Below are 27,836 nucleotides of genomic sequence, written 5' to 3' on the forward strand. Positions count from 1 at the left end.
AACATGGCCTTGCTGGCATGTGAAATGAGTGCAATGGTGTGATAGTTTGAACATTCCTTGGCATTACCCTTCTTTGAGATTGGAATATAAACCGATCTTTTCCAATCCTGTGGCCACTGTTGTGTTTTCCAAATTTGTTGACATAATGTATGCATCACTTTAACAGTGTCATCTTTTAAGACTCTGAATAGCTCAACTGGGATACCATCATCTCCGCTCGCTTTGTTGTTAGTAATGCTTTCTAAAGTCTGTTTGACTTCACTCTCCAGGATGTCTGGCTCAAGGTCATCGATTTCACTGTCATGGTTGTCAAGGACACTGAGATCCTTCTTGTATAATTCTTCTGTGTATTCTTGCCACCTCTTCCTGATCTCTTCTGCTTCTGTTAGGTCCCTACCATTTTTATCAAGGGTACTCAGTTGTTAATCAGCAGTTCTCTGAGTTGACTGCTTTTTCCTTCAAAGCTCACATATATAATATTAAGATGTCACTCAAAAGTTGGCTCATGGACTCCAAACAAGGACATGCATTTGTGCCACAAGCCATGGAAGACTATGCATTATTCTTCTTCTGTCAGGATGCTGGTGTAGTGGTTAAGTGTTTAGACTCTTATCTGGGAGAACTGGGTTTGATTCCCCACTCCTCCACTTGCACCTGCTGGAATGGCCTTGAGTTAGCCATAGCTCTGGCAGAGGTTGTCCTTTAAAGGGCAGCTGCTGTATGAGCCCTCTCAGCCCCACCCACCTCACAGGGTGTCTGTTGTGAGGGGTGAAGATATAGGAGATTGTAAACTGCTCTGAGTCTTTGATTCAGAGATAAGGGCTGGGTATAAATCTGCCCTTCTTCCAATGAAACTCTCTGAAGAAAAACCAGCCAAACATTATCTACAATATCTGAACTCTGAGCGTGTACAAATTGTCACTGAATCTTCTCTTTCATAATAAGAAACTCAAAGAGATGACTTTATAAATTAAAGCACCGTGTACAAAGGACTATGTATTAGTGAATTGGCTCTGTGCATACCTACGTGTGTGTATGGAGTCTACACATGTAGGAACTGAATGTGCCTCACTCCTTTGCTCTTTTTGGAAATACTGCTTTGCTATACTTTGCATGCACCTAGACTTACTCCTATAACTGTACAATTTGAGCTGTTGAAATAAAACAAGGATGTAAAGATATATCTGGCTGGAAAGAAAACAAAGATATATGTCTTGACAATATATTGACAATTCAACAGGTGCCAGAGTTTTGGAAGAATTTTGTTTTGTTTCTGCAGCTCCCAATAAGACACAAATATATGTCTGGCTGGATCTAATTTAAACTTCTCAGCTTCTCACATCTGCTGTGGCCTATTTATCTCCCAAAAATGCTTCTCCTGGGGGACAGGGGATCCTCAGGAAAGGCATGAGCAGGGGTGGAATTCTAGCAGGAGCTCCTTTACATATTAGGCCACACACCCTGATGTAGCCTGTGGAGAAACGCCATCTTAGTCAGTGTTGGTGCTTCATTGGGAGGGATCACTAAACTGCCAAGCAGGCTTGGGCCTAGCCTTCCCCTCACTCCCCCCTCCCTTCCAGAGCCAAACCAACAACTCTAGGGGGAAAGCCTCCTAGAGAGGCAGGAAGTTCTTTTGTTCTTGGCATGTGTTAGGCAGGAAGAGAAACCAGTTCTCAGCTAGCACTCAACGGAGAAGGATGTGAGCCTGGGAACTCCTGCCTGGGGAAGAGGCCTATTTACGCAAAATGAGGCCCCCAGGCAGCCAGACAAAGTAAGTCATCCAAAAGGCAGGGCGTGTTTAGATCAGGGACAGTAGGATGCGTTTATAACCACATTTCCTTTGTCATGCTGTTTGCTGTGCGGGTGCTGTGCTGTGTAACCTTTTACAAGCAACTGTTTTTGGTTTTGTTCTTCTGTTCTTTTCTTTTTCTCTTTTAATTCAATATTTTTACTGTTTTAAATGCTGGCAGTCCATCTCTGTACCACATAGATCCCCAAACTGCTTAGACCATGCTGTTTTAAGAAGGGAGCCCCAGGGAAGGGGGAAGGCATGCAGTTGGATAAGGTGTCAGTCCTCCAGGGGTGCCCCAAAGAAGTGCTGAGGTCTCTGTGAAACCCAAGTACAGGGTGGCAGAGGACCTTGAGGCCTGGCCTCATAGCTGGAGAGGGGGGTTGGGAGTCCTGTTCCTCTCAATCTGAACCCCTAGACTGAGCAGGTGGTGGCAGCGAGCCCAAGGGGCAGGAGGAGAAATAGCTCTCTCCAGGAGTTGGCGACTCAATAGGGAGCTGACGGGACCGGGTCTGAAGGCAGAATCGGGCCGGTTCCGTCACATAGCCAATCCTCCAAGAGGTTACAAGGCTCTTTTTTGTAAACTCTTGTAGGATTGGCTACATCAGGGATGTGTGGCCTAATATGCAAAGGAGCTCCTGCTAGAATTCCACCCCTGGGCATGAGGGTAGGGTTGCCAGCTCTGGCTTGGGAAATACTTGGAGATTTTGGGGGTGGAACCTGGGGAGGGTGGGAACTGGGGAGGGGAGTGACCTCAGTGGGGTATAATGCCATTGAGCCACCTTTCAAAGCAGCCATTTTCTCCAGGGGAACTGATCTTAGTCAGCTGGAGATCAATTGTAATAGTGGAAGATCTCAAGGTGACACCTGGAGGTTGGCAACCTTAAAATTGAGCATATTGGCAGTTGTGATTGGGATTGAGGTCCTATAGAAAATGAAGCATGGATTCAACCTTTCAACCCCTATTTGTTTTTGCTAATTGAAACCTGTCTTCCCTGAGGGTTGCTAGAATTTTAAAGTGGAAAAAAAAGACAGTCCTCACAAGAACACATCTCTTTTTCTTGTCGCTAATAATAAGAGTTCTGCAGATGCTGAAACCAAGCTGAAATTTCAAGGTTTAATCCCTTTCTTCCCTTCCCATGCAGCCCCAATCTGAACTGTGGCTGCACATATACACAAATTATGTTTTACTGACTGGCAGAGATCCACGATCACTGTCTTGACTGTTTTAGCCCCCAAAACTACTGGGACTGAGCTCGATCTCCAATAAGCAACTTCAACTAAAGACATATTTCCTAACAAGAGATGTTACTTTGATGCTTATCCATATCTTAAGTTTCCTACTGGTTTTCCCTGCATAGATTGTATCACAGGGCAGTGAATGCCTTGTATATGTGCTGCAAGTGGTGAATTCTGTCAGCTGATACATTCTACTCTCCGACGGATCAGAAGGGAAACTATGCTTCACATCTGCTTATGCCATAAGGGAGATATCCCCAGTATTGTGCTGCATCTCGCAAAATAAATAAATAAAAATGTAGCGAATATGACTTCTTTCATGTACTATTTGCTTGGTCCTGCTGAGCAAATTTCTGCCCATGCTCCTCTTTCCTGTCTGGTGCTCAAATAACTGGCAGGGAGGAATAGGAGAAGGGATATTGATGGATGTCATGATGCTCAAAGAACTCCCCAAAACTCTATGGTAAAGCCACAGAGTTTCAGGAACTTCTTAAAATGCCCAGACATTAGGAATGGGCACAGACTGGGAAAGCTCAATTCGGTCCAGGGTTTGTGAACCAGGCAGCCCTGAACTGAACTGAACCCTTGAATTGAACCCCCGAGCAAAGCCTGCCTAAACTGAAGCAATTTGGGGTCTCCTTGGTGCCACGTGCACATCACTTCTAGGCAGTGTCTGGTGCTGCGCCCAGCGCGCTTGCATCATCGGAAGTGACACAAGCAAATCATCCCCCTGACACACACACTTGTCACTTCCAGGTGACATCAGGTGCCACCCCTCCCAATGTACCCCCATCACCTGGAAGTGACATGAGCATGCCGGACAGCACACTCACATAACTTCCAGATGATACAGGTGAGATGGTGCCTGGTGCTGCCCGGAAGTGGCATGTGACTGACCTTTGACTTGGGTTTGGGTCTGCGCCCATTCCTACTGGACATCACTATCAGGTGAAACCCAGAAGTGATGCAATATCAGCAAACACTTTTGCCCATTCCTGCCCCCAAAAGCTCCAGGGATTTGAGAGTAGAGGCCTGGCAACCTTTTAATATTTAGTGGTTTGTATAGTGGACCTTTTGGAGCAGGATTTTCCCAGACTCTCAGGAACAGCATAGGAACAAAGAAGGGCATCTGCGTTGGGGGAAGGAATCAGCATCAATCACACACCACAGTCTTCCAAAGACAGAAGTGTCCGTAACTCTGAATTGCTGGAGCCAAGCCAGCATCACTGTGGATATGAGAATGTCTTTAATGCTTTTATTCCCAAACTCTGGGTTTTTTAAAAAAAATCTATTTATTCCACTTATATCTTATTCTTTCTTTGAGAAACTTAGAGTGCCTTACATTTAATCCAAAACTCAAGGTGGCATATTATAGTATTTAAATGCAAAGCAAGACAAGGCAATTAAGAACATAAGAGAAGCCATGTTGGATCAGGCCAACGGCCCATCAAGTCCAACACTCTGTGTCACACAGTGGCAAAAAAATTTATATACACACATACACTGTGGCTAATAGCCACTGATGGACCTGTGCTCCATATTTTTATCTAAACCCTTCTTGAAGGTGGCTATACTTGTGGACGCCATCACCTCCTGTGGCAGTGAATTCCACCTGTTAATCACCCTTTGGGTGAAGAAGTACTTCCTTTTATCCGTTTTAACCTGTCTGCCCAGCAATTTAATTGAATGCCCACGAGTTCTTGTATTGTGAGAAAGGGAGAAAAGTACTTCTTTCTCTACTTTCTCCATCCCATGCATTATCTTGTAAACCTCTATCATGTCACCCCGCAGTCGACGTTTCTCCAAGCTAAAGAGTCCCAAGCGTTTCAACCTTTCTTCATAGGGAAAGTGCTCCAGCCCTTTAATCATTCTAGTTGGACTTTCTCCAATGCTATAATATCCTTTTTGAGGTGCGGCGACCAGAACTGCACACAGTACTCCAAATGAGACCGCACCATCGATTTATAATCCAAACTGCAAAATCCAAGGAGCACAACAGTACCGTTGCTAAAACATACCAATGATCAAGGGAAAGTAAAATATCAGTTATGTGAGTAAAGAAAGGTATAGTTCTATACTGGTTTGGGGTAAACTGTGTTAAAGAGACATGTGAGAGTTAAAAGTGTCCTTCAAAGGTGTGATAGAGTTTACAGACAATCCACATGGATTTGTCTCAGCCGCTCCCTTCTTCAGCAGAGGGCCGATTTGTCCGATTGCCCCGGGGTAGCAGCGTACCAATCATGTCAGCTATGAGGGCATCGAGGTCAGCCCCCGATAACAAGGGAAAGGTGTTGATTGGCTCATTATAAATTCTGCACATTTAGGGAGGTAGTCATTATTCGGAGACAGTTCACAGTGGAGTGCAGCAATAATGGACAGTCCAGCAGGCTCGCCGGTTTCGTGTCACTTCGTCGAGAACAGTGAGGGCAATTACCAAGCATTTTCCTGCAAATGTAAAATCTTTGGGTGCCTAATCTCCCATTGTGCAAAGGATGACATTATGTAAATGTCTCGTTAGCAGTCACAGGAAATCATTGCATAAAATACCTCTCTGCCATAATAGGAGAACCTTTCCTGAAAACTACCTTGCTGAAGGTCTAATGCACATCCAGACTACTATCATTTTTTAAAAAAGTATAGGCAATATAATTGCATGCACAAGGACAATATTCTAATTTACATACACACAGAGAGAAAGATTCCATTCTACAAAATGTTTAAACAAGAAAATGTAGCTGTTAACTAATGAGCTAGTAAAGGAGTCTGAAGCCAGCAAAAACAAAACTAATTCCTACAGATCTGGGAGCTTCTTTTTAGAAAGGTCCTTGGGTCTAATGAAAGGCTGAAGAACTGCACTCTTCTCTGACTGAAAGGTAAGCTTTGGAAAGAGGGAAGAGGTAGGGCTCTCACACATGGTGAAAGGGAAGAAAAAAGTAATAGGGAAAGCTCAAGGCAGATATAGCAGGGAAGTGTTTGGAACCAATGAAGTCCTGTTGGAGAGAAGGTCAACTTTTAGTAGAGTTCCCCGGAAATTTGGGGAGGAGTCCTGGGTCAGTGATAGACTGTTACTGGCATCCTAAAAACTCTTTCCCAGGAATAGACTTGAATAGGATTCTACATAGATGTGCTTAGGATCATGGTTTTAGCAGCCTAAGAAGCAACAGAGCAGTTTCTATAGCAAACGCCACATGCTAATGAACATCAGAGAAATTCAGAAGGGATTTGTGGACGAATCACAGAGTTGGAAGGGATCTCCAGGGTCATCTAGTCCAACCCCCTGTGCAATGCAGGAAACTCACAAACACCTCCCCCTAAATTCACAGGATCTTCATCACTGTCTGATGGTCATCTAGCCTCTGTTTAAAAACCTCCAAGGAAGGAGAGCCCACCACCTCCCGAGGGAGTCTGTTCCACTGAGGAATCGCTCTAACGGTCAGGAAGTTCTTCCTGATGTTCAGCTGGAAATTCTTTTGATTTAATTTCAACCCATTGGTTCTGGTCCTACCTTCTGGGGCCAGAAGAAGGTGAAAGGAAACGCTGGCTTTTCATATATACAGATGACACAGAGCTGAACAAGGGGAACCTGTCTAACACTCTCTGACATCTGATGATGTATATATCCATTTGTTCCTCCATTTTCACAACAATGACCACTTTGCATCTTTGATTCCCTCTCCCCCCCGCCCCCCCCCCAACACACGTCTTGCACAGAGTTGTCCAAGCTTGGTCTTTCAAAGTCCTACCTCAAACCACACTTTAAAGATTTCCCATAGCCTAGTGAAGTTAACTGAATGTAAATAGTACACACACACCCATGCCTCTCAAATGCAGAGAATAACTTGTGCATAATCACAAAAGGTGGGCCCATGTTGCAGTCAACATACAAAGAGCAAAGTTCATGAGGCAGCCTTACAGAAAGAGGGAATAAATGACATTTTCAAAAAGGTATCCTATTACAGATACTGTAGAAATCAGCTTCAGTCTAAGAACACCTACCTGTGCATTGACTTGCCTTTGTAATCGCGGTCTGGGGGATGAGCAGAAGATTACTACAAAGATGTCACCTTCTCCCTTCCCTCAGCTCCACCGCTGTCTCATTTTTAGAGCTCCTCATACAAATCAGGGTTGCCAACCTCCAGATGAGGTCTGGGGCTCTCCTACAACTAGGGTTGCTAGGTCTGTGTTGGAAAATACCTGGAGACTTTGGAAGTGGAGCTGGGAGAGGGCAGGGTTTTGGGAAGGGGAGGAGCCTCAGCAGGGTAGAATGCCATAGAATCCACCCTTCAAAGCAGCTAGCAACCCTAAAACTCTTGCTCCTCTCCTCCTTTTGTTTTTTTTTCCTAGGGTTGCAAACCTCCATGTGCTTATCAACCCAAAAGTGAGAACACAGAGGAGAATGGAATTAGAACAAAAGGAAAACTGTGTGTCCAGCCTCAAACCAAAAATCACAATAGGAATAAACTATCAATAAACAACTTATATTCTCACTAGGAATAAGGCCCATTGTGAGAGAAAATACAACAGGCTCTAGAAAGAGTCTCTGGGTGAGTGCCCCCCCTTGCTGTCTTCCCACCCACCTAAATGAAGGTACTCACACCCCCACACACACACTTCCAGGGGAGCTGATGTCTGTCATCTGGACAGCAGTTGTAATTCTGAGTGATCTCCAGCCCTCACCTGGAGATTGGCAACAGTGGTTTCCCAAGAGGAAATGGCTGGCTTCCCACCCCTCAAAACTATAAAATTGGAGCTAATATCAGGATCTTCATATTGAAGGACTCTGGTTACAACCACTGTGACTGAAAGAGGTTTGCTGGGGCAGTGGACAATCTACAGTGGTGTCCCCAATTCTTTCGACTGACTAATGAATTTTGCACTGGGTGGACTAATTTGATATTTCTATTTCTCCTTTGGATAATTTTCTGTGAATTTCTTCTCTTGTGCTTATCATTATAGAATCAGTTACTGAATGAGAATATAAATTGTTCATTGATAGTTTATTTATATTGTGATTTTTGTTTTGAGACTGGATGCACCATTCTCCTTTTGTTCTCATTCCAACCTCCATGTGGTAGCCAGAGATCTCTTGGGATTACAGCTGATATCCATGGAACAGAAATCAGTTCATCTGGAGAAAATGGCTGCTTTGGAAGGTGGACTCTGTAGCGTTATACCCCACTGAGGTCCCTCTCCTCCCCAAGCCCTGCCTTCCTCAGGCTCCACCCCCATCTCCAGGTATTTCCCAACCTGGGCCTGATGATACTTGTTCTTTCCCATATTTGAAAGTGCCACCCAATTTCAGTGATTCTTCAGTGTTAGGTGCAAACAGATTGATGCAGTTTCAATTCTGTTCTCCTCAAAGCTATTTCCCTTCTTATACCCCGCCCTGAGCCTGCTTCGGTGGGGAGGGCGGGGTATAAATAAAAAATTATTATTGTTATTATTATTATTATTCCTCTTCACTCTCTACATCTCAGCCTCATATGCACACATGTCGTCCTGTCGCATGTGGCAAACTATGCAATTGTACTGATGATGTCAGAGTACTATATCTGTTGTGAAGACATCACAGACACACATGAAGAGGATTTTGTTGATGACCAGAGCCAACTGGGTTCAATGAGAAAAGCGGTAAAGAAATGCTAGAATTGAGAAGAAGCAGTCGGCAGAACAGACATGTCTCGAAGATGCTGTGAAACGGCTCAGATGTTCAGACAGAAGAGTATTTGCGGGGCAGCTTACAAGGTTACCTCAGATGTAGTACTTGCAAAGGAAGTATTAAAATCACAGAACATTCATTTCTACAGATTCCACTTCAACATTAATCATAATGTCTCTACGAGTGCCCGCTCTGTGTAAGTTATCATGTCTGCTGCAGCCAGCAAACTATGTTCTATATTTAATACAGATGCTCAGGAAATCTGTTTTGCCCTTTGTAAAGAGCTGTCTGTCACAAACGGTGTCTTTTTAGAGCAAAATGCATTGTACTGCATCTAAGTATCAGGAGGGAACGTTTGTCAGCCAGTTGCCGAAAAGCTCTACAACACCCACTGCATCCCAGGCGCCTATATATATATATATATATATATATATATATATATATATATATATTGTAAGGATTTGTTTCCAACAGATAAATGTAATCAAGGTTTATATGTTCAGAGAAGCCAACAGGATGGGATTGTTTCACTTGAAAGATCAGAAGAAAATTGTAACTAATGTTGTGGAAAATTACTTTGATATTGCTTTCTCAGTACAGGATTACAATTAGGTTGCAGTGTGAACCACGGGGAAAAAAATAAATGGATAGTAACAAATCAACACAAACAGCTACTGTCAGGAGTACTTTGCTGACGGAAAGTAATGTAAGCATTACTTAAAGTTTTATGACTCTCGTTTTATTCTGGCTTAAGTAGTACATCAAGGTTTTCGTTCCGTGGTTGCTCAGACTACAGCCAATAAAGTACCCTTTCTAGAGCAGACAGCAAAAATGAAAGAACCAAACTATCGTTTATTAACCTTGGTTTTTAAGTTACACCGTTCCAAATTAAATTGGACTGGACGTATTAAGAATGAGCAATGATCTCTCCTCAGAGATAATTCTGCTTTGCTTTGGGGAATGTGGGGCATGCAGAAAATGGAAGTCCGTCTGGCTTTCAGGCTGATATTCAAGGATAATTCGGAGGCAGCTTAAGATCATCTCAGCTGTACAAGAGGAGCATGTATTGATCTGGTAAGGCTGCCAGGTTTCCCACTAGCAACCTCCTGAACATGTGCTGTTACTTCGTAGGCCAGCAGGGAATGCAGGAAACAAAAGTCACCATGGAGTTCCCACTGAATCCTAGGGCGACATGACATCACTTTTGGGTTTCCCCTGGAAATTACATCACACCATCCAGTGATGTCATTCCCCCTATGTCCCCACCCTCCCAATCTCTGCCAGCTGCCAGTAATTGGCTGGCCACCCTACAACCAGGGGCAACTGGAATCACTTTACATATAGAAATTTCCTATTCTAGTCCAACATGGTATGAAAAATGGTATGACGTGAGGATGCAGAATGCAAGAGCCACCTTTCTACAACAAGAGAATAGAAAAGTCTGTGCCAGGCCATGGGACCCTAGCTCCACCCCTGGGTGTTTGTTGGCCTGAGTTTTCCCACCTTTCAACTTCCACATCCAAATGTACATTTTCAACAAGGGGGAAAGCTTTCACTTAAAAGGTATTACAGTTCTGCACCACATCTGAAATAGCTTGATCCTTTTTTTTCAGAGGCAAAATTCTCACCAGAAATCCCAAAGGTCTGTCACTAGTAACTTGAGGCCCACGTGGGGTACAGAAAGGGAAACTGTCCAACTTGATTCTCATCTGAGCCAAAGAAACTTCCATGTGCTTCTTCACCAATTCAGAGATTTCACCTCCCACCCTGTCCATGAAGGGAGTTGGGGAAAAGACTGAGCCTTTCCATTCATAACAAGAAAAGAAATTAATACTAAAACTGACAGCCTTTCCTTTGGCTCACTACAATTAGAACCAGGACTATGCTAAAGTTGACCAAAAGCATTTTAGCTTTCTCAGCACTGACAAATAACCATTCAATCCATTTCAGAGACCAGATGTATCAACAAAGCTTCTCTAAATTCATCTCAGACCAACAGTGATTAGCCTCAAACTTTGAGAAGGAACAAGACAATCTTAAACATTACAACTCTCCACCTGGGACAAGACCCCCCACACTCTTTGAAAGGAATGGACCACCCTTCACACAACACCTACACAACTTTCCTAAGGCCTCATCAGAGTTACAGGATGTTTTCCATTGACAACAGAATGAACTATTCCAATGATTTCCCCCCTGCAGGCCAAGGAATTGCAAAGAACCCTTAGAGATGTTTCCCACCACTGAATATTAATTGCAAAAGAACCAGTTCAGAAGAAAACAGCACAAGAAGAGAATCTGAAAATTTATAACCTGGTGTTTGTTGATGGACAATTTCTTCTGGATCCTGCAGGTGAATGAAGACCACAAGCCCAGCTGCTCCAAACAGCAGGATGAAGGAGAACATGCAGGTCAGCTTCATCATTGATGTCCTCAAACCAATCCAGTTTTGATCCTCAGAAAGAAGAAAAGATATTCCGTCTCCGACTCACAGGTCGCAGTCATCCTCTCAGCTTCTCGGTGGGCTCGCCATTCCAGTCACTCCTAAGAGGGGGGGTGGGTGGAAACACAAAGCCACTATCATCATGGATTTCTACTAACCAGGCCTTTCCATGCTGTGCACTTCCCTGTTTCTCTGACCCCAACCAATGATACAGACCAGGAAACAGAATGGAAATGCTCTGTAGGATGATGTCATAGTACGCATTTCATTGGTGCACATTATAAAGTGGAGGAAAGGAAACAGCACATGGCTGCCATTTTCAGTGGCAGCCCCATTTTTAAAAGGTAACATCTAATTTCACTAGTAGTATAAATCTGCTACTAATTTTTTCCCCTGAAATTAAACATAATTTCCTCTTCAGGGAAACATTTGTGGCATTTCAAGAGAAGCAAAAAACAAAACGAAACAAACTAATAGTCCAAAATAGGCAAAACTAGCTCAAATGCTCAGAGTTTTTTCCCCACACAACTTCCTAAAAGGTCTCATTTCAACATTTTTACATCAACATTACTAAAAAAAAAAAAAAGAATGGTTTCAGATGTTAAACACTGAACAGGTAAACTGTTAATGTTAAACTAATGTGAAACACTAAAGTTAAATATCCAACTAATGTCAAACACCCAACAGGTAAACTGAGCCGTACAGTGATCCTAGGCAAGAGAGACTAACACTGAGCCTTCCTGGTTACATTTTGTCCCCAAACATGTAGAAAACAAAAGTGACAAGCAGGGCTTTTTTTTTGTAGAAAAAGCTAAGCAGTTGCTCATTTGCATATTAGACCATACCCCTGAGGCCAAGTCAGCTGGAACTGCATTCCTGTGCATTCTTGCTCAAAAAAAGCCCTGGTGACAAGAATGGACAAAGTAGTTTTCCTTGCCGCTATAGCTAGCTGCCAAATAGCTGAGCTTGGCATAAGCAACATCCAAGCAGCATCTTCCAGGTAGAAATTCTCCTGCATGTAGTGGATGTGGGAGACGATGATGCATGTCAAGTAGAGGTATCCAGAAATATGGGAACTGGATTATTTATAGGGATTTATATTTCAATTGACCCAATAGTTATGATTCTTGGATACTTGAAAAATGTAGGTCCACTTCAACAAATACAGAATGGATATTGATATTGATATTAAAGACTGGAGGCAGGCGAATGCTGTTCCCATCTTCAAGAAGGGAAAAAAAAGAGGATCCGGGTAACTACCAACCCGTCAGCTTGACATCTATACCTGGAAAAGTTTTAGAACAAATAATCAAAGTCGGTCCTGGAACATTTAGAAAGAATGGATGTGATTACTAAGAGCCAGCATGGTTTTCTCAAGAACAAGTCATGTCAGACTAACCTGATCTCTTTTTTTTACTACCTTGCTGGATCAGTGGAATGCTGTAGACATCGTTTATCTTGATTTCAGTAAGGCTTTTGATAAGGTTCCACATACTATCCTTGTTGACAAGTTGGTAAAATGTAGTTTGGATTCTGTTACCGTTAGGTTGATCTGTAACTGGTTGACGGATCGCACCCAAAGAGTGCTTGTGAATGGTTCCTCATCCTCTTGGAGAGAAGTGACAAGTGGAGTCTGTCCTGGGACCTGTTTTGTTCAATGTCTTTATCAATGATTTGTCCTGGGATCTGTCCTGGGACCTGTTTTGTTCAATGTCTTTATCAATGATTTGGAAGAAGGAATAGAGGGAATGCTTATTAAATTTGCCGATGATACTAAATTGAGATACTAAATTTTGCAAACACAAAAGAAGACAGAAACAGGATACAGGATGACCTTGACAAGCTGGAAAACTGAGCCAAAACCAATAAAATGAATTTTAACGGGGATAAATGTAAAGTTCTGCATTTAGGTAGGAAAAATTCAATTCATGGTTATAGAATGGGGGAGACTTGTCTTAGCAGTCTCTCTCGGCTTGGCTTCGCGAACGAAGATTTAAGAAGGGTGCAATAGTCCACGTCTGCTGCAGGCTCGCTGGTGGCTGACAAGACCAATGCGGGACAGGCAGGTCCGGCCACAGTGGCTGCAGGGAAAAGTCTGATTTAGGGTTGGTGCTGTAGCAGTGCGATTCTTCCTCAATCTTAGCAGTAGTATGTGCTTAGCAGTACTGTCTTAGCAGTAGTATGTGCGAAAAGGATCTAGGGGTCTTAGTGGATCATATGTTGAACATGAGTCAACAGTGTGATGCGGTGGCTAAAAAGGCAAATACAATTTTGGGCTGTATCAACAGAAGTATAGTGTCCAGATCACGAAATGTGATGGTATCGCTTTACTCTGCTCTGGTAAGACCTCATCTGGAGTATTGTGTTCAGTTTTGAGCACCACATTTTAAGAAGGATATAGACAAGCTGGAATGGATCCAGATGAGGGCAACGAAGATGGTGAGGGGTCTGGAGACCAAGTCCTATGAGGAAAGGTTGAAGGAGCTGGGGATGTTTAGCCTGGAGAGGAGGTGACTGAGAGGTGATATGATCACCATCTTCAAGTACTTGAAGGGCTGTCATATAGAGAATGGTGTGGGATTGTTTTCTGTGGCCCCGGAAGGTAGGACCAGAACCAATGGGTTGAAATTAAATCAAAAGATTTTCCGGCTCAACATTAGGAAGAACTTTCTGACCGTTAGAGCGATTCCTCAGTGGAACAGGCTTTCTCGGGAGGTGGTGGGCTCTCCTTCCTTGGAGGTTTTTAAACAGAGGCTAGATGGCCATCTGACAGCAATGAAGATCCTGTGAATTTAGGGGGAGGTGTTTGTGAGTTTCCTGCATTGTGCAGGGGTTGGACTAGATGATCCTAGAGGTCCCTTCCAACTCTATGATTCTATGATAACCTATGCCAGGCCATTACACAAAGTTGGGGTAAGTGTGAATGAACAAAAATGAAGTGAAGGAAACTGAAAGAATGAGATTTTTGGACTGAAATGTAGAGGAGGAATTGTTTTTTTCCCCTCTACCTAAGTAGTCTCACAGCTGCTTAAAATCGCCTTCCCTTCCTCTCCCCACAACAGGTGCTTTGTGAGGTAGGTGGGGCTGAGAGAACTGTGACTGACCCAAGGTCACCCAGCAGGCTTCATGTGGAACAGCAGGGAACCAAACTTGGTTCCCAGATTAGAGTCCACTGCTCTTAACCACTATGCCATGTTGGCTCTCTATATAAGAACAGAGGTAATGGTCTGCTCTATCATACTAGTGGTCCATCTATTCCAGCATCCTTTTGCACAACAGCCAGCCGCCCTGGAGGACCAAAAAACAGGGCACATAGGGCAAGGCCTTCCCCTTACATTGTCTCCCAGCACTGTTGTTTAAAACTTTGCTGTCTTTGAACATGAGGTTCATTTCAGTCACAATGGTTAATAGACCTTGATGGACCTATCAACCATGAATCTGTGTAATGCTTCTATTTCCTGAGTGGGACCTGGCAACCCTAACCTGGCAACCCCACAGGTGCCCCTCAACCTTATCTGAATATCAGCCCTATAACGAACCAGTGTCATTTCAAATTTTTCCACTTCCCGTTTAAAACAGTAATATAAGGGAGTAAATTGCCACTGCCAAGAATTTACAGCTCTGTAGTGCCCAATATCACAGTCATAATTAAATAAAGACCTCCTTTTATCGTTCTCATACGCCCATGTTCAACAATAATGTACCATTTGTTTAGGGCATAGTTCACTCCAGGATAGATATTACCAGGATGCTGTTTAATTGCCTGGTTGCTGCGTTAGCTGGAAATTAAACTTGCAATTGTGTCTTGGGTGGTTTGGGGCCTGAAAATTCATTTATTGCAAGGGAATTGAAATTATATATTTTGGAATGCATACGTGGAGGAGAATATTGAGGAGAAGAGCATTGAACCACAAGAGAGTGTTTGCGTATGTGTGTCTAAGCTAGCTCATTTTACAGTCTTGCCTGTGTGTGCATGGGGGGAGGCAAACGTTTCATCAGGGTCAGCTAACATACAAAGTAAAAAGTGAGAGAATAGAATACAATAGAAGAAAGCCTGGGGGTGGTGAAGTTTGGGGAAGAGGGGGACCTTAGCAGGGTACAATATCATACAGTTGCCCCTCCAGAGCAACCATTTCCTTCAGATAAACTGATGTCTGTAGTCTGAAGATCGATTGCAATTCCAGGAGATCTCCAGGCCCCACCTGGAGGCTGGGATGAGAGGAGGCAGCAGATACAGCTGGAGTAATACAGGATGCTGCTTGACCTCTTCCACAAAACAGATCTGTTAAGAGGTGCAGCTGCAGGGCTGTAGCTAACCAAGGGCCCATGGGGCCTGGCCCCGGCAGTTTTGGGGGGGCTCTCACCCCCCCCATCCCAGGGCTCCCCTCCCTCCCCCTCCTGCAGGATTTAAATCATGCAAGAGGGAGTCCAGGAACAGCCACTGCCCTTCCTATGCCATTTAAAGGGCCCACAAATCATGGGCTCTAAATCACATGGGAGGGGTGGCATGTAGGGTTACCAATCCCCAGGTGGGGGCAGGGGATCCCCCGGTTTGGAGGTGCTCCCCCCCACTTCAGGGTCATCTGAAAGCGGGGGGAGGGAAGGGAAATGTCTGCTGGGAACTCTTTTATTCCCTATGGAGACTTATTCTCATAGGAAATAATGGAGAACTGTTCTGTGGGTATCTGGGGCTCTGGGGAGGTTGGTGTTGGAGGTAGATGCACCTAATTTCCAGTATAGCATCCAGTGCCTCTCCACAAAATACACCCCCCCCCAAAGTTTCAAAAGGATTGGACCAGGGGGTGCCCCTATCCATCATTATTTCCTATGGAAGGAAGGCATATAAAAGGTGTGCGGTCCCTTTAAATGTGATGGTTGGAACTCCCTTTAGAGTTCAATTATGCTTGTCACACCCTTGCTTCTGGCTCCACCCTCAATGTCTCCTGGCTCTGCCCCCAAAGTCTCCTGGCTCCACCCCCAAAGTCCCCAGATATTTCTTGGATTGGACTTGGCAACCCTAGACTGGCAGGAGAGTTCACCAGCCACCTGCATGATTTAAAGAACTCCCTCACTCCATGGTGCCCCACGGGCCCCCTCTCTCCACAACTGCTAGCTACGGGTCTGGGTGCAAGGGTTGGAGGCAATCCCAGTAGAAGACTGGCCTATGGATGGGCTCCAGTGGCATGGATTCAGCGCTGTGCAAATGGAAACAGGAACGGACTGAACACAGTTCTGTTTGCACAGTATCTCATGCAACATCTAGCTTTTCCCTCCCTGTGTATTAGAGCACCCAGAATTACTCACACAAGATGTTGCTCAGCCAGGCACACATCGAGGAATACCATAAAGGTGATATTCTCCTTTGCATGCAAATCAGGAACAGGGAAGCTACTCAGATTCCTGCTCTCAGGGTCACAGAGTGGAGGCCAGGTGTCTTCCAAACAACATACAAGACGACACAGGGATGGGAGCAACTGGCTGCAGAACAAGGGAGCTCAGGCAGTCCACAGTTCTAAGCAATAAGCAGAACTAAGTAACAGAGACTCCACCCCATGAGTCTAAACCAACAAGGGCAGGGGGAAACAGACTGGTTCGTTGTAATATACACAATAAATGCACCACAGTAAGTTTGACTTAACATTAGTAGTGACCACAGTCTTTTCCCTTGCGCTTCCACTTGTGCAAGAATTCTAGCACCAGAGGAAATTGTGTGTTGGATCCAGCCTGATATCGGTGTGTGTGTGTGTGTGTTGCTGCTGTGATGTCATCCAATTAGGTTAGCGGGGCCTTGATCTCTTTCTACTGGACTAAGGGGACTTCCCACCAGGGCCAATCAAGAGGCCCATTCCCACCTGCCCTTTGATAGAAGTCCCCATCTGGATGTGTCAAAAAGAACTGTGATACAGAAAGATTGCAGAAATGACACTATGGAATGCACAGTGTTCTGTTTCAATCCTGGGGGCTGAAGGATGCCATGGAAGATTTCCATGTGTACCACACACCCTGCACAAGCAGAATTGCAACAATTACTCTTTGCATATGCTTATACTAAGTGAAAACAATTGTGCCTTTTTGCTGTCTATCTTTTTCACCTGTACAAGACAGAAGACAAGGTATTTCTTCTGATAGAATTTCAAAAGCAAATTAAATGAAATCATGTGAACTGTCAGTTCTATTCTGTCACTCCATATGGACGCTGTACATCAGACCAATGAGATTCCTTTGCTTGGAGTAAGCCAAGCTCCTATAGGCTGGTCCTCGACTCTCTCCCACCCAAGCAACAGGATGTCCCCTTCCTTATGGTGGGAAGCTGTTTTCAGTCAACACTGAGATTGAATTTGTTCTCCAGCATTTTATTCAACACAGTCTAGCAGCAGCTATCACCTTTGAAAACCAATCCCACAAATTTCATAACAGCATTTAAAAGCCAGTAGTTGGAGTGTATGATTAGGATTAGAGAGACCCAGGTTCGAATTCCCACTCTGCCATGGAAATTCACTGGGTAACCTTGGACCAGTCACATGTACTCATCCAAACCTACCTCACAGGGCTGTTGCAAAAACCAGGAGAGAGGAATGATGCAAGCCACTTTGAGTTCACTCTGGAGAGAAAAGTGGAGTATAAATTAAGTAAGTAAATAAATAATAAAGCAGGAGGTAAAGGAACTGATTGCAACACTGTGCATAGTTGATTTGGAGATCCAAAATATAATTAGCAAAGACACGAATCTATCACAAGATTTCTTATTGCGTATGGTTTTTTTCTTGTATCAAAGTCTATCAAAATAATTAGAAAGAGAGGGAGGCCACAAAATTCTTTGTAAAAGCACATTAGAAAGTTACATATTTGTAAATATCATCTTCTCCTGCCCCCTCTGTATTGCACTAGGTAAAGTGGATTCCTGCATCTGCAGGGTATTATGGGAGAGCTCAATAAACAGCCGCAGAAATGCTTTCACAGTGGAAAACACTCCCTCCCCCCTCACCGCACATACAGGCTACAAATTACCACAGGCTTTGTGAGTTACTAATCTTCATAATAACATGCTACATCCATTAGTGAGTTAATGAGAAAGGCTTGAAGGACCTTGATGAGTAGTTAAACAACCTCTAGATCCAAAACTATCATAATCATTTTCCCCCTTCTGATAAAAACCGGCCCAGACACCCTCATGACTGCATCAATGGCAAATGGGAGAATCATTCAGACTTCATCTTTTTAACCATCAGAACTGTAACTCCACTGATACCTTAATTCCCCATCTAGTCCACAATCGTGTTTCCTACAGAAGCCAATCTGTTACCCTGAAGAGCCAAGAAACAGGGCACAGAGGCCTATCTCTTCTCTGAAGAAGCTTGCTAGCACTGCTATTCAGAGGTTTACTGCCCTTGCATATGGAGGTTCCCATATACAAAAGCCCAGCAGGAACTCATTTGCATATTAGGCCACACCCCTTGACACCAAGCCAGCCAGAACTGCATCCCTGTGTGTTCCTGCTAAAAAAAAGCCCTGGAGGTTCCCTGCATTCACTATCTCTCTCCCTCTTAAAGTGATCTATGCTAGTGGACATCACAACATCTACTAGCAGTAAATCCCACAATTTAGTTACTCAGTGAGTAAAGAAGTATTCCCTTTTGTTTGTATTGAGCCAATTGCCCATCAACTTCATTGGGTGCCCTTGAGTTTTAGAGTTAAGGAAAGTAGGCACCATCACAAAATGACTGCAGTGGGAGACATGGCCAATCACAAAATGGCTACCATGGGGGAAGCAAGAACAACTATTTATTGTTGGGAGAAAGATGTCATGTATTATTTATTTACTTCATCTATACCCATCTTACTCCCTAATGGGGACCCCAAGCTGTTTACACCATTCTCCTTTCCCTTTTATCGTCACCAGGGCTTTTTTTGAGCAGGAACGCAGTTCCAGTTAGCTTGGTTTCAGGGGGTGTAGCCTAATATGTAAATGAGTTCCTGCCGGGCTTTTTCAACAACAAAAAAGCCCTGATTGTCACAACAACTTTGTGAGGTAGATTAGAATGAGAGTACTCAACTGGCCTAACATCACCCAGCAAGCTTTCATGACACAGAGGGGATCTCAACCTGTGTCTCTCGGATCCTAGCCTGGGAGTCTAATCACTGCAACATACTGGCTCTGCTTGGTTCCAGTTTCCAAAAATGAATGCCTTCAGGGGAAAGTTGCCAAACCCAGACCTATAAGAAATCTGGTTATCTGTGCTCAAACTAAGGGCATACAGTGACACACTCGTCCGGAAAAAGCTCTGTGTTTTGCTAATCTATCACTTGAAAGGGAGCAACCCAAAGCTCCCTTCCCCCTCCCCCCTGTTTCATGCAAAACCTTTTAAATTTCTTCCAGTATTTCAGGAGCAAGTGAAACTCACTGGTGAGCCCAATAACAGCCACGGATGTTGAGTTCAGGAGCACTTATCTCGCACATGAGCAAGCAAAGGTAGCAGAATTGCTCAAGAATGAGAAAGACTTCCCAAAGACAGCGAAGTCCGTTTGTGGGAAAGCAGAAACCTTTTACTGTCTCTATAGGCTTTTTTTTTTTTTTTTGCACATCTTGCCAACCAAGTTTGGGAAGATGCAGTGCGTTTACCTCCATAGATTTTCAGAAAGAGACATTGTGGCAACAGCAGGGACAACAAACCCTTTCATTATCCGAATATCTTTCATATCTGAGCACAGCAAGACTGTTTTCAGAGCCCCCCAAAACTAGTCCTCTTCATCTTTAAAGTCCCAATGACTAATTTGCTTGTCACCGAAACGGCACAAACACTTTCTCCCCAATGACTGAGAGCTCCATCTGTTTTGTCAAGGTGATTTTTTGACTCGCACGCATGCTGGATTCCAAGATGAGCTATCCCCCGCTAATCTTGATTTGAGCTGTTAACGTGAAACCTCTAATTAAAATGAGCATGCTCTCCCTTTCACACATCAGCCACCCACGAGTTAATAAGAATCTGGGATTTGAGCTGGGAATTTGAAGCATGGAGACTTGTATGAAATGAAAGACACATTTTCTCCCCCCACCCCTTTCTGTCAGATACATTTCTGAATTCAGTGGAATAATCATTGGTCTCTGTCTCAGGGATATCCAGATAGGAACAATAATATGAGCCCCTTTCCCCTGCGATCTTTTCACTCGTTTGAGGCCAGCACAACGTGTGCTGTGACCCACACAAGCAGAGAGAACAATAGCCTTGTGATAATTTTAAGCATTAAATAGGACATTGAGAAAGAAGCTTTGCAGCGGGTTCACCCCATGGCACTACTGCATTGTTTCGAGGTCCAGTCCCATGTGAGTGAGGCTAATCATGCCAGTCTTTACCTTCCAATCATTGCCTCCCCCAGCTAGATGATGATTTCATAGTAAGAACCTATGCAGCAGGCTCTGCCCACACATTTAAATGTTACGGCCATGGGAAGAACATGCAGGAAATGCCACTCCTTTGGCACTGCTGTAGCCTCTGAAGTGAAATGCCTGAAATCTGAAGGGTGGGAGGAAGGAGACTTTTATCTTACAAGAATCCATGGGAAATGTAACTCCTTTTGAAGGATCCCTGCCAGGAAAATCCAGGTCACTCAGTGTTGAAGGTGGAGAGCAAAATAGCAAGCTTGATGTACCTTTCCTTTACTTGACCCCCAATGGGAGGGAATGACAACCATGTCAGAGCAGGCAGTGGTTCTAATCAGTTTGTCATGCCATATCTGTGCAGTTTAACTTTTTCATAAAAGGCTGAAGTAGCAAAACTGAAGTTAAGGTTTTGAGTGTAGTGCAACTCCATTCAACAGGTTTTTTGCTATTTAAATTCACAGGTCAGCAATAGGGTTGTTGCCCGGTGTGGCCCAAGAGATGGGAACACCTGTGGGTGACAGCATGATGTTACTTCCAGGGAAAACCCAGAAATGACTTCTTGCTTCTCTAGGAATCACCAGAAATTCTATGGTAAAATCATAAGAGCTTCTGGCAATACTTAGAGAGAACTGACATAAGTTCCAGGTTTCCCCAGGAGTGATGTCATGCCACTTGCCCAATGGCCATTTAAAAAATTATTTTTCTCCCACTACTGTTCCAAGCAGTGGCAGGCAATGGGTGCCAAGGGCGGGCAACTCTAGTCAACAAAGAAAACATCTGTTATACTATAGTTGCCAGCCAATCATTGGCAACCTCTGGAAGATTTTCAGTGGCAGAGCCCTGGAAAACAGCATCATAGATATTGTGGTATTACTTCCAGGAACTCAGAAGTGACATTACACCTACTCTACAACACTCTGGGAATCCTACAGATCTCTATAGTAAAGGCCATAGAGGTCAGTGGAATTCCTAGGATTTTGCCAAGAAATTACATCACGGTGTCATGACTGTCTTTCTCCCCCCCCCCCACCCCCACTACTGCAATGATTGGTGGTGGGGAATGTGATATGGTAGCAGAGGACTGCCTGCCATTGCCTGGAAGCCCCATTCCTTGTAGATCTTTTGTAATATTTAGACAAAGACCAGGGCCGGATCTAGGGGGAGCAGAAGGGGGTTCTTGCCCCGGGTGCCGACAGAATGGGGGGGGGGCAAATTGGGTATGGAGTCCATTCTATTCTATAGGACCATAAGATAGAATGGCCCATAAGGGGGCGTCATTTTTTAATTTTGCCCCCCCCCAAAAAAAAACCATGTAGATCCGGTCCTGACAAAGACTGTAGGAGGCCACAGAAATTTCTTCAAAAGCAACAATATTTTGTTGAGCTTACACTTAACCTTTAAAGTACCCGTGATCTTGTTTTCTAGTAAAGATCTAATCTTGCTTATTCAAGAATTTTGCAATACTGCAAAATAGAAAACAATACCCCCTCTGAAAACTCTAATGTAATTTCTGTTGTAGAGCATACAAAAGGTCACCCTCCCCTAGGTACGCCAAAATTAACCTTTGCTAATGTATGCATAACCCTCTGCCTTCATAAGCAGCAGAAGAATTGGCAGACTTTGGCAGCCTACCACTGAATAAATATTATTCATATAAACTGTTCAGTTGTATGCTGCATATCTCCATAAAGTAGATACTGACCTTATTTTGCTCATGGATAATTAAAGCCAGGGCCTAACATTTTGCAAATAAATAAAAGATAACTGTTTTCTTCTGCAGATCAATCGCATCTCCTGTAATTTTCTTTCTTTCTTTTTTTAAAAAGAAATGTTTGAAAGTTAAATTATGGAGCCTTTAAATATAATGAGGGAATGTGCTCCAAACTTCTTGGCTGATCTCTGCACATTCTTCAACAGTGATATTGCACTTGAAAAAAAATGCAAACAATTATTAATATTGATTGCGACTAAAACAATATTGGATCTCAATATATCCCGATCTCTTTTATGAATTACTGTGCCCCGCCAGGCTGATTATGATGAAAGACTATTTGCATGCTCAATTTCTTGCCAGTAAGAAACTTGGTAAAGCACTGTGGCTTGTGGGTGCGCTGATCATAATCAACCTATAGAATATATCTTTAAAAGCATTTCAAAAGTTCAGAGATGAGGCATGAAAAAATGAGATTTTTATTCCGTTTAAGCCTTCCTTCTGGTTTGCTGCTAGATCTCACTGACGATGCTGCAAATATTTCAGCTTTCAGATCCAGTAGAAAAGTCTGCAAAGGACCTGCAGTTAGGCATTGCGTTCACTTTAAGGACAATGGTGCAATCCTGAACTCTGTGTTCAAGAATAGATTGCAAGGGGACTGCCACTGCCTAGGCAGTCAAAATCTTGGGGGCCGCCTTGCAAATTATCTCAGAGTCTGAGTGCCCACCCCACCACCCACAGCCCCTGCTGCAGCCTGCAGGCACCTTCTCAAATGCCCAAGTCAGAGAGAGGCAAACTTGGCAATGATGCCAGCAGCAACCACACCAGGCGAGTCAGGCAAAGAGTGGCTCAGTTGCTGGCTGTGCTTGAAGGCTGGGAGGGTTGCAAACAGGGGGGAAACTGGGGGAAGCCGTCAGAGGCCCCTAAAGGTGTGGGGGCCCATAGGCCAGTGCCTACTTGGCCTAATTGTTAATCCAGCCCTGCCACCAGTGTGGGAGGAGGTAGGGTTGCCTGCTCTTGGTCGAGAAACTCCTGGAGATTTTGGGGTGGAACCTGAGGAGGACAGGGGCATCAGAGGGGTACAATGCCATAGAATCCACCCTCCAAAGCATCCATTTCCATCAAGGAAACTGATCTCTATCATTCCTGGAGATCCCCAGGTCCCATCTAGCATCCCTATGCAGGTGACAAGTTCCTACAGAGCCAGCCCCCCCCCTGCAACATACACACACACTTGATGCTTCCGCAGCAAACAGCCTTGGGTCAGGTCTTTAAAGACAGAGAGGACTTCAGATACCCATCAATCAGGCAGATTCACATTACAGGCTGGATCTGGAGTCCCCATCCTGGCCTGTCCTTTCAGGGGGATGATTCATAAAAGCCGGAGTCCTATTAAAGGCTGGTATGAGCAAAGAGATGTTTCTCCCCAGGATCATATAAATAGTTCCCTTTAAATCATTTTTAAGTGGGGATGGGTTAGGGTTGCCAATCCCCAGGTGGGGGCAGGGGATCCCCCGGTTTGGAGGCCCTCCCCCCGCTTCAGGGTCATCAGAAAGCAGGGGGGGGGGAGGAAGGAAATGTCTGCTGGGAACTCTGTTATTCCCTATGGAGATTTATTCCCATGGAAAATAATGGAGAATTGATCCACGGGTATCTGGGGCTCTGGGGGGGGCTGTTTTTTGAGGTAGAGGCACCAAATTTTCAGTACAGCATCTAGTGCCTCTCCCCAAAATATCCCCCAAGTTTCAAAATGATTGGACCAAGGGGTCCAATTCTATGAGCCCCAAAAGAAGGTGCCCCTATCCTTCATTATTTCCTATGGAAGGAAAGAATTGCAAAGGTGTGCCGTCCCTTTAAATGTGATGGCCAGAACTCCCTTTGGAGTTCAGTTATGCTTGTCACAGCCTTGATCTTGGCTCCACCCCTAATGTCTCCTGGCTCCACCCCCAAAGTCCCCAGATATTTCTTACATTGGATTTGGCAACCCTAGGATGGGTCCTGGGATGGGGGGTAGGTACATCAGCAGCCATACCTTCTAGGGTTGACAGGAAATATCTGAGGACTTTGGGGATGTAGCCAGGAAACTTTGGGGGTGGAGCGGGAGCAGGGGTGGAACAAGCATAACTGAACTCTGAAAGGAGTGCTAGCTATCGCATCTAAAGAGACTGCATGCCTTTTAAATGCCTTCCCTCCATTTGGAATTAAGGACAGGGGCACCTTCTTTTGGGGCTCATAGAACTGGACTCGCTAGTTCAATCTTTTTGAAATCTGGCGTTGTTTTTAGGAGAGGGACCAGATGCTATGCTGAAAATTTGGTGACTACCTGAAAAAACACCCCCCTCCCAGAGCCCCAGATATCCATGGATCCATTCTCTATTATACTCTATGAGAATCGGTCTCCATCAGGAATAATGGAGTGCCCAGCAGACATTTCCCTCCCCCCCCCCCGCTGCTTTCTGATGACCCTGAAGTGGGGGGAGCGCCTTCAAACTAGGGGGATCTCTTGCCCCCACCTGGAGATTGGCAACCCTAATACCTCCCCAGTCAAGAGGCTTCTCCTTCATAGGATTCAAGTAGAATTGTCAAGAACCTGCAGCTGAGTAGTTGAATGAATCCTGCTGCACATTCTTCATTGTCCAGGCTTTTGGTTGAGAGCAGAGATGGTTGCCTAGCTGGCACCTTCATTCCTTGTCCCTCTGAATCCACCCCCCCCCCATACACTGCCCAGAAGCCTGGAATAAGAACAAAATCAGCAGGGTGTCGTCGGGTTTGTTAAACATGTTTAACTTAAATTGTTTTATTGGTTTTAAACTTATCATCATAGTATATGTGCTGCCGAAGCAAGCGCTTTAAACTTATATATTGTTTAATATTACTGATCTACATCGCCCACAGCCCACCACTCACCAGGGTGGGATGATTAATTAAATCTAATTAACAATAATAATAATAGCAGCAGCAGCAATAACCAATAAAGTTTAATTCTGGGTATAAGTTTTCATGTGCAAGCACACTTCTTCAGAGGTATATACCCAGAATTAATCTTTGTTGGTCTTAAAGATGCCACTGGGCTCAAAATTTGTTCTATTGCTTAAGACCAACATGGCTGTCCACCTGAACCAGTACTTACTTGGGTTTGTTTCCTTTGGAGAGCACTGGAGTCTTACAGAGCCTTTGCAATATTTGCTTCATTTACAAGTGAAGCACAGGTGAAAGCCCAGAGGCACCCCTACAAGGCAACAGATTCACTGTGCTTACATCAGACCCCCAGAGAGAGGGGGGGGGGAAGAAAGAGAGAGAGATCTTGTACTGGAAAGTCCTTCAGTCAACTCACAGCAGGGGTCTGTCTGTCTGTCTGTCTGTCTGCTTCTCTCTCAGTCTCTTGCAGACTCTCTAAACAGCTCTGTCTTTACACACAGGGACATACCTTCAGCTGGAGGGATCACTTCTGAGCTCCCATGGGGGAAACAGCTGAGACAATCACACAGTCATTAAGAAATACTCCTTTTAAGAAAGGCTCTGGGTCCCCCAAGCCAAGGCATGCAGCTTTGGACCAAACCTTTTAAAGGGTTTAAAAGTTTTAAAAGGCTTTTTCTGCTGGAAGTGGCAGGGAACCGGTTCAATGGCCTACTAGATTACATATATACATATGCTAATGGCCCTGGTAGGAAAACCAGCTAAGGAATTTAAGGCTAGAAGTCTCCAGGTGAATCATGGAGATTTCTCAGAATGCCTTTGTAGTGCCAGGGGTAAGTTTTAAATTGACTTAAATTTCCCAGAATATTTCCCTTTCTGCTGTAGCTTCAGGGTGGAGCCACCAGCTTCAGGGTATCAGGCCCTGATGGCCGATTAGAGGCTGATGGGTTAGAAAAAGTTTTTCTCTAAGTTTTGAGCCTTTGTCTGCTTGCTGAGGCAAGAAGTGGCCGTGGCCCAAGGGTCAGCAAGAATATTCTGGAACCCTGGTGGACTGGGCTGGACCATCCACTTCCTGCAATTGACCTGAGGGTTGAGGTATTAGCTAGCTTTGAAGACTTTGTCATTTATAATTGCATTGTGTTGGGGGATTACCTGCATGATTAAAATAAAACTTTGTTTAAACCTTTTGTTGTGTCAGTGGCTTGCAAGGTACCAGTGCCTATCGGTCCTACTTAAAAGAAGATGAATGTGCTAACCATTTTTGGGTTAGTTGGAAACTGTTGACCCCTTAAGAGAAACTAGGGTGGATTGAGCCCTATAAAACAAACCAGTCTGGCGGCAGTAATCTGGGGGAAAGTGGAAGAGTGTGGCCTCTCCCCTGGTATTAGACATACGTGCCCTGGCACTAAGTCTTTAGGCTGGCCTCCTTACAGGGAGCTGGGAGGTGGCTAGAGGGACCCCTGAGTACCACAGCCTTTCAGGAGGGCTCCCAGGATGCACCTGTGACCTGTGTGGACTGGGTCAAGGCAGTGATGTAAAGTTGGTGGGGTCAGGTGCAAAGAAAACTACCGTGCATGGGGAAAGTTGCTCTTTTTCCTTAGGATGCTTTGTTCTGGTGTGCAAGCAAGCAAAATCAGTGATCCTAAAGCACTATAAAGTACAATACCATTTACTGGTAACAGACAGTCCTCTTGATTAATCTCAAAAATATAACGGTTTCAATAATAAAGACCATACAAAGTGGTCTTCCAGGTAATGAAACATAGATAGGAACCTTGTAACTTTAATGCCTCCCCTATTTTAACATCAGTTAGGGTATGTCTAGATTGGAAAGAGGGTTGCTGGTATCACTAATTCTCCTTTGAAATCCATTTGCTGATTTACTGCTGTGTTTAAGGATGCTTGTTTCTTTCCAAGAAATCTTTTTGTTTTTATCAAAGATTTCAGGTTTTCACGGCTGGTAACATCATTAGGGTTTGTAGAATCTTTCGGGATCAAGTGCCGTGTTCTACTGGAGAAAGTTTTCCTTCCAGACGTTTCGTTCTCAGCTGTGGAGAACATCCTCATTCCACTGAGGATGTTCTCCGCAGCTGAGAACGAAACGTCTGGAAGGAAAACTTTCTCCAGTAGAACACGGCACTTGATCCCGAAAGATTCTACAAACCCTTTTTGTTTTTACTTTGGAGGTTGATTCACAGTCTGTGTACCACCCAGATATCCCACTAGTGCAAGAGGGTACCCAGGGTTGGGATGAAAACAGTCAGTGTGCAGATGGCTATTTCTCCAGGGGAGCCCCAAAGTCATAATTGGTCCCTGTGATAACCGGGCACTGGGTAATAGAGGGCATAGAGGGGGGCCTCAAGTTGAGAAGAGGAGCTAGGACCCTGTCCCTCCTGGCAAGTAGTGACAGCAAGTTACCCTAGTGGAAGGAAGATGTAACCCCATCCAGGAGTTCCTATCTATGTTTCATTACCTGGAAGACCACATGGTCAGAAAAAGATGGCAGAAGAAGATGGCTGCCTGCTTAGGTAGAGGTAAATTCAGTTAGTGGCTATTGTTGAGCTGTTGCCTGCTGTATTGTGAACTGAAACCTCACCAGGAAGTTTTCATTACATTGGATGAAATACAGGGACCAAGTGGAATTCCAAGTCAAAGCAGGCCTGCTCTGTCACATGGGTGAAATCAGCAACTGTCTATTTA

General features: G+C 44.3%; 1 protein-coding gene across 2 annotated transcripts in view; it reads right to left on the minus strand.

Annotated features, from left to right (window-relative positions):
* Nucleotides 1-27,836, minus strand: part of CHST8 (carbohydrate sulfotransferase 8) — a 428,271-nt gene that overhangs the window by 321,033 nt on the left and 79,402 nt on the right. Inside the window, exons 1-2 of one of the 2 annotated variants that reach the window (XM_060254374.1) lie at nt 25,351-25,604; nt 11,001-11,231 (exon numbers count right to left, since the gene is read on the minus strand). In XM_060254374.1, the coding sequence (XP_060110357.1) occupies nt 11,001-11,112 (112 nt within the window). In that variant the 5' untranslated portion in view covers nt 11,113-11,231; nt 25,351-25,604. Of the gene's footprint in view, nt 1-11,000; nt 11,232-25,350; nt 25,605-27,836 lie in introns of those variants that run through there. The other variant, XM_060254373.1, reaches the window with a different exon arrangement.

Source organism: Heteronotia binoei, chromosome 14 (genome assembly GCF_032191835.1).
Source record: "Heteronotia binoei isolate CCM8104 ecotype False Entrance Well chromosome 14, APGP_CSIRO_Hbin_v1, whole genome shotgun sequence".
Taxonomy (NCBI): Eukaryota; Metazoa; Chordata; class Lepidosauria; order Squamata; family Gekkonidae; genus Heteronotia; species Heteronotia binoei.